This window comes from Crassostrea angulata, chromosome 8, assembly GCF_025612915.1.
Source record: "Crassostrea angulata isolate pt1a10 chromosome 8, ASM2561291v2, whole genome shotgun sequence".
NCBI lineage: Eukaryota > Metazoa > Mollusca > Bivalvia > Ostreida > Ostreidae > Magallana > Magallana angulata.
The window spans coordinates 24,697,493-24,704,924 of NC_069118.1; the positions used below are offsets into that span (position 1 = coordinate 24,697,493).

The 7,432-nt window shown below is 31.6% G+C and overlaps 1 protein-coding gene and 1 pseudogene across 1 annotated transcript; both read left to right on the forward strand.

Annotated features, from left to right (window-relative positions):
• The first annotated feature begins 413 nt into the window (after positions 1–413).
• On the forward strand, positions 414–1,862 carry LOC128160836 (complement C1q tumor necrosis factor-related protein 4-like). The gene is made up of 3 exons (XM_052824152.1): positions 414–421; positions 541–695; positions 1,025–1,862. The coding sequence occupies exons 1-3, from the start codon at positions 414–416 to the stop codon at positions 1,429–1,431; spliced, it is 570 nt and encodes a 189-aa protein (XP_052680112.1). The 3' UTR covers positions 1,432–1,862.
• A 1,033-nt stretch (positions 1,863–2,895) lies between these two features.
• On the forward strand, positions 2,896–6,760 carry LOC128160837 (uncharacterized; annotated as a pseudogene).
• Positions 6,761–7,432: the final 672 nt, after the last annotated feature.

Genomic DNA, 7,432 nt, shown 5'->3' on the forward strand with positions numbered 1-7,432 from the left:
TTTGTCAATTTAAAAACATTTGTTCAAATAAATGTAACTTTAATCCAAAACTTTAAACTGGATCATGTAATCGTTTCCTCAATGTTCTTACTTTGTTTTGATTCCTTCGAGTACAGTTTTGCTGTATGGCTTTAAAAAATCGTGATGTTGCTCCTCTTGGTAATCAGTGTCATAGTTTTTTGCTGTTATATACAATTAAATATATATTAAGCAAGTTTAAAGTTATATGCTTTGTTTGTCATTTAATATCTTACTTTCAAGAAGTGTTTCAAACAAATGACACATAATCGTGACTTGACTCATTAAAAATATCTAATATGTTTTCATATAATTCATTTCAATATATAAATAAGCATCAAAGATTTACGGTCACAGTCATCGTATTCTGTAGTTGCAATACGTCTTCATAAAAAATGAAAAGGTACCTTTTTTAATTTCATTCTTTCTCTCTCTCTTTCACTCTCTCTTCCCTTTTCTACCATTTCTCTCTTAAACGATATATGTTTATATACTTTAATTCAATTTTTTTTATTGATTTAGTTTCAGAGTTCTCGTGTTGCTGCTGTCCTTCGTTACGGATGTATCAGGGACTGTAAATGACACTCCACAACAGGTGGTGACGAAGTACAACAACTACAAAACAATATGTACCGGACTGGGTTATAAAGCCACACAATGCAACGGGGAACAGACAAGTATATATATATATATATATATATATATATATATATATATATATATATATATATATATATATATATATATATATATATATATATATATATATATATATATATATATATACTGATGCAGAGATTTTCTTACTTTGTAAACATATCATAAAGTAAATGGCAGAAACTGATCCAAAATAGTTCAAGATCAATTTTAAAAAAATAATTTTCAAAAATTGTCGATAAATTTATCTAAAGAAGCATTGTAAGTTTCAGAAAAATTACAGTAGTGAATGAGAAATATTGACTTTAGCCAAAAAATATAAATACGGGTTTTTGTTTTATCTTAATAGAGGTAATTGGATTCCAATCTTCACTCAAAGGTGATTTGGTTAAATTGAAAACCAGGGAGACTGTTATATTTAATCAGGCGTCGCTGAATAGAGGTAGTGCTTATGATACCACCACAGGAAAATTCACTGCGCCCGCCGATGGCGTATATTCCTTCAGCTGGACAACAATGTCTGACGCAGAGAAATATTTCATAACGGAAATCGTTCTTAACAGTAGTCCAATTGCATGCAATTTTACCGATGGAAGGGGTCGCACGAAGAACGCAGGAAATGTTATGTCGTCCTCAAATGTCATAATAGAAATGAGGACGGGAGATAAAGTATGGATCAGAACTCATCACAACTATGGACAATTTGCACGATGTGGTGATGGACAATGGTGTATTTTCTCTGGATTTAAACTTTGAAAATTTCAGTATATCCTTACAAACATCTGATTAATTTGTGTTTCTGAAAAACAATTAAATCATGACAATTTACATTTTATACTGATTTTATACACTTGCTATTTAGCGACACAAATGCCTCTTTTGTGTTAGAATATATGTATCGGCCACGGTCATACTGAAGCTATCAGCAAATAACAACAGCCACATAGTCCGTTGAAGCCCACATCCAATAGCCAAAATAATTAAAGGACTGATTACTCGTATAAAAGCTTTAAAAATTTTTAAACTATAACATCAATGCATAACTTGTTTAAGGCTTGAAATTTAAGAGGCAGTGAAGGTCAGAAGTTGTGACAAGTTTTGATTGCGGGTACATGTAACAATGGTTTTAAACTGCTTCATAAATACCAAACTGTATATTTCTGTTGAATATTCTCGCTGTATCTTAAGTGAACTAATTATTTCAATGTTATACTATAATAGATTATTAATTGCCGCAAACAATGTTATTCTATTATATTTTTTAGACTTTATATGATTGCATCATTTTCCCAATTGTTGCAATTTAAAGATCTAATTAGAATGATATACAATATTCATCTAAAATTAGTTATCATTGATTCTTATAATATATTTTAAAGCTGATTGGTCGATTTTTTTGTTATTACAGTATCATTTTTTTCCCATACAAACCATTTAAATTAGAAAGTTATGCACTTTCTCCTATTACACCAGCAGAATCAGTCTCCTTTCAAAGTTAAAAGTATTCAAAGGAATTAAAAATAATTTCTTTTTGGGCAAACGAAAAAACAAACCAAAGGGCATCACGGGAATTTTTAGAAAAGGAAACCGTTTGGTTTCGTCTCCCGAATGATTGGGGTTACTAGTTTTCAACCCGCATGATATGCATCGATTGTAAAGAAAGCAAACTTCAGAAACATTAGCGAACAAAACATACACATGTTTTTTGGTAATTTGTCTGATTATTTCGACCTTTATTTATTACGATGTCAAAGGCGTAATACAACCATACCCGTCTCGTCGTCAGGGGTAAAATTTAACGTGAGGCGAAATAACGCGGTACCCTTTTATGTCGTTTGTTTGTTAGCAAATTTTGTACATATTTTTCTGCATTGCTATTTGGCATAATTGACTAGAAAAAAATACTGCAATATCTATTATTTTACATATACAAAGCATAACCATCGTTATGATTTGATATAAAATCGGACCAAGCAGCTTTAAAGCTAATGGATAAATTAACATAAATTTTATTACGTTATTTGTTGCAGAAACTTAATTAGGTAACTTTCAGAACTCTCAATTTTGCCGATAACTGATACAATCTCAGTAACCGGGTATTTTCGAGTTCCATATCTGAATCAAGAAGCGCCTAACTAAAGGATGTAATTCACTAGTTATCGTTCAAAAATCAGGATGCTTTGGTTAATGTTCATTTTGGTGAAGTCACTTAATTTGTTCATGCCGTCAGGGCGGAATGACTTCAGTCTATGCATCCAAAATACAAACCTTCATTACGAATTATATTACTTGTACAACGTAATTAACATCAACCCCCAATTAGCAAATTAATTGTTTGCGTTATCTCTCAGCACTTCTACACAGACCGTTCGCTGCGTCGGACGGAATTTTTCTGTCTCGGGCTGATGATCTTTAATACAAAGATGTAGTTGCCACGTTCCAATCCGCTGTTTTGGCTTTTTTTTCAGATGATATGGTGCTTGACATTTGTAAAAAAAACACCCAGAATTGGTCCTTCCATATCCATTTAAGGTAATCCTATACACGGTACTAAATGGGCTCAATTATTAAAAGCTTAGCTTTAAATGATAAATATACATTCTAGCAATACATATACAAAAGAAAATATGTATGTTTACATGCTAGTTTGTTTGTTATCACCTCTTAGACGGGTGTACCCCTTTTCAAAAATTATTGACAATTATGAAATTTGCCAGACGTCCGTTTTTCCTAAAAACATTACCAATTTTGGAAAAATTAGAACTGAACATACAAAATAGAGTATAAATATTTATTTAAGCCATATCTCATTAATAATTTTGCGCAAATTTTTGTAAATAAGTACGCTTTATAGACCTGATGTATCAAAATAGAATACAAAAAAATGCAGTGCTAGTATCGCGTTTGGTAATTTTTTTTTACTATTTTATGGGCTCAAACTTAAATTCATGGTGTTTATTCTATAGATTGACATCTTAGAAAAAAGATTTGGTAAAATAAATTATATGTTGACGGATTACTTTTCACTCTAGAAGCTCTAAACAAAGTAGACCCTGACGAAAAAATCCGTAAAAATCACATTTTGCTACAGTTTTCTGCCTAGATCTGTCAACAATATTAGATATCATTTAAACATTAATTAATTGACAATTGATTAAATTCGAAATAGCTTCTGTCTCTAAACTTAAACCGGTTTTAGTCAAAGAAAAATAAAAATTCGGGGGGGGGGGGTCAAAACAAAGAAGATATAAGCATACCTGAGATCCTGTTTAATCAGAAACTTCGTTTTTCATTTTACTTTAACAGAATCGAGTTTCTCAACATTCATCATTTCTATCTCTCATAGAATACATATATTACCATTCTAATTGCTTATTATTGCCATTGTTTTCAACAGCGATGTAGAGCAAAATCAATACCGGGTATCTAAAACGCTTTGTAAAAGTCGAACCAATATTGTAAAATCCGAATTATGACGTAGTGCAATACTCGGACTACTTTAAGGTGTAATATCCCTCTGCTATTAATTTTACCATATATTTAAAAAAAAAATTCATATTGATTGTCATCAAAGTCAATATCAATCAATTCATATGAAACAATTGAAGTAATGAAGTGCTGCTAAATTTTTCAAAAATTGATAATGTGTCTAATCATGATGCATGTATGAAGAAAACTAGACATAGTGATTAGAAAAGGCAAAATTTTACCATCGCAGCATAAAATTAAAAATCTAAAATGTATATGAAAATACTATATAGTTTTATACGTTTTCAATTAATATTACAAAACATATTAAAGCACTGCATTTTAGTTCCACTTTGTTGTATAGGTTTGCAACAAATGTTGCTTTAATCAGCAAGAATTATCTTTCTTTATCATAAAATATTAAAGGTTTTACATACATGTTTTACATACAATACAGTGCATGATAAATTGCCACAGTTTCTAAAATTTCAGAAAAGGTTTTCTGTTTTAAAATTTGGATAAGATAATAGTAAATAGATCCATATATTTAAGAAATCCTAAAAATGTAAACCAGAGCATTTTGTTATAACACAAAAAAGAATTCAAGTGAATAATCTTCCAGTAATTGGTATGATATTAATATAGGGATATATAGTCTTGAATCATATGAGATATTGGTTGTTTTTTTTCAATTTTGTTTTCCCATATCTGTTCCCTCAGAATAGAAAAGCTTATGTTATAAGTTTTAAACAATTATAACTAAGTCTAGAATTTTACATGCTTTGGTCACATTTTTAAAATTATAATTCATTTAGCTCTGTTAACATAGACATAGACATATTAAAAAAAATTCCATCCAAATATTCTCTGGCCTAAAACATCAAACATGTACGGTAGTTGTACTGAACAAGTACAAAAAATTTAGCTATACACTTGTATTTAAAAAAAGAATTAATCCATCGGGAGGGGAGTGGGGAGGCTCATTAATACTTTATCAATATGATACATTTCTTGTAAATTTTTGTAAAAGTTTTCTTTACTTTATTTACCCCTCCTTTAAAGAGACCTTGGGTTCAGTTCGTTTCGTTCAAACTTTCTTCTTTCTGTATTTGAATTTTATTACGTGTATCGCATTCCAACATAAATTGGGACCCAGCACCACATCCCTTGTTGTTACATCCCTTAATGATTGTGAGTTAACAGAATCAAAGTGATATTATTTTCTACAGAAGTTATCTCTCTTATAAGAACACATTCCACCTTAAGTGTCAACAATATTACAATTGCTGAATGTTAGAAGACAGAGATCTTATTGATAGTTTTTGTTATCCTATTTTCATCTGACAGAGTGCATCTATCCTTATCTATTTTCCGTAGATACACTACAATGCGAACATTTTACCGACGTCAACTGTGGGAGACACTTCGAAGAGAAATATCAATGTAAGTTATTAACATTTGAAGTTTTATATTGGCAAAAAGCACCGTTCCTATTGTTGTGTGGGTGTTGTGTGACGGCGTGAGCACTTTTACCTCAGTTTGTTGACGTAGTCATGAAATACCCTACACAATGCAATGGCTTTTAAAGTCGTGTGTTCCAAATTTGAATTCTTATATTTGATTATTTGCTGACCATTTTCATAAAAAGTTGAAAATATACATGAAATGTGTAACACTCCCCTTCCATCAGTTTTTTTTTAACAAAAACCAAAGAAGTAAGAATTTATTAAAACATTCTTGATACATTAGTTTTAATCTTATTTATGATAACTTTTTTCTGGCTGCTGCGTCCCAGGAGAGCAATTTTTAAAGTACGATAAATGTTGAATGAGTTGTTAACAGGGATACTTTTCAGCTATTAAAGCGTTTTCTTCCTGAACCACTTCAATCATTTTCATTCGAAAATGCATTAATTGTACACTACTATTTCGCCCCATTTATATGATATTCTTAATACGTGAAACGAATAAATGCATGCTTGTGTTAAAAAAAAATATGTCGAAAATATTTAGTTTACTGTACTTTGCCAGATATTATTATGTATAATCTGAAGAGATTTTCTAAACATTGAATCATTATACTATTTTCAAGTAAACATTTTTAAGTAATCAATTCAATGTTAAAACTGTTTTCTATTTATTGTCTTTGTATACAATGTATCTATAGGTAACTATGATAGGATAAGTCACTCTCGTCCCTGTAACTCCCGTCCGCCGCTTGGGCCATCTTGAGGTGATTTTTTCCCAGATTATATTGGTAATCCGGATGGATTACATAAAGATGATAGAAAAAATGGAGCCCTTGTTACAAAATTTGTTTTAACGAACGGGTAATGTCAAAAGGATGTTGCCCAAGTAATGATTACTGGAGATCGTTTCCATACAATTGTAAATGCGTCCCTTCTTATGAAATACCTGCCAGCGAGAACACCAAAGGCCTTCTTCCTTCTTGTATCGGAAAAGCTGATGGAAGCTATCAATTTCACGGTCGTCCTTGTGATGCATATTTTACATGCGAGAACGGAACGGCCAGGGGGATGAAGAGCCATCAAGGCGAGCTTTTCGACGTAAACACTGGGACCTGCGTCAGAGACGCGCATTGCAGTAGGCTCGTCTGAACAACAGCTTTCATATAGCGAATGTTCAGCTGTTGTGTAAATAATTCTTAAATACATATTGCTAAGTTATGACTTATTTTCTTTAAATAAAATTTAAAAATTTAAATTTAGATTTCAATTGCATGCTGATTTTCTTTATTGATCTTACAACATTAAAGAAGTGTAGAACACATAAAAGTAACATCACACAACAAATATTTTCATGTGTGCATATACACAAAATCAAATACAAAAAATAACAATACACAATCATTTATTTTGGTCGGTGCTTTGGGGGACAGATAAGAACCTGAATAGTTACTTTGGAATGGTGAAGAACATAGTCACTAACACTTCCGGTTATCGTCCGCCTCACGGCTCCCTCCCCGCGTGACCACAATCAGGTCGGCGCCCAGCTCCTCTGCGATACGAACTTTTCCTTCTCCCGGCTTATCTGCATGGACACTCCTGACTTTCCCCTCAATCTATATTGTTAATAAATAAAATAAACATTTGTGTGTGGGGGCGGGGCGGGGGGGGGGGGTTCTTGCTCTTTTCTTTTTCTTAACTCGTCTATTTAAAATATCAAACTAAATGATTCAGAAAGGTTGATTAAAAACAACACATTTTTTATTAATTTCAAAATGTTCAATACAATTACCATGCTATACCAATAAGATATAATTATAACTA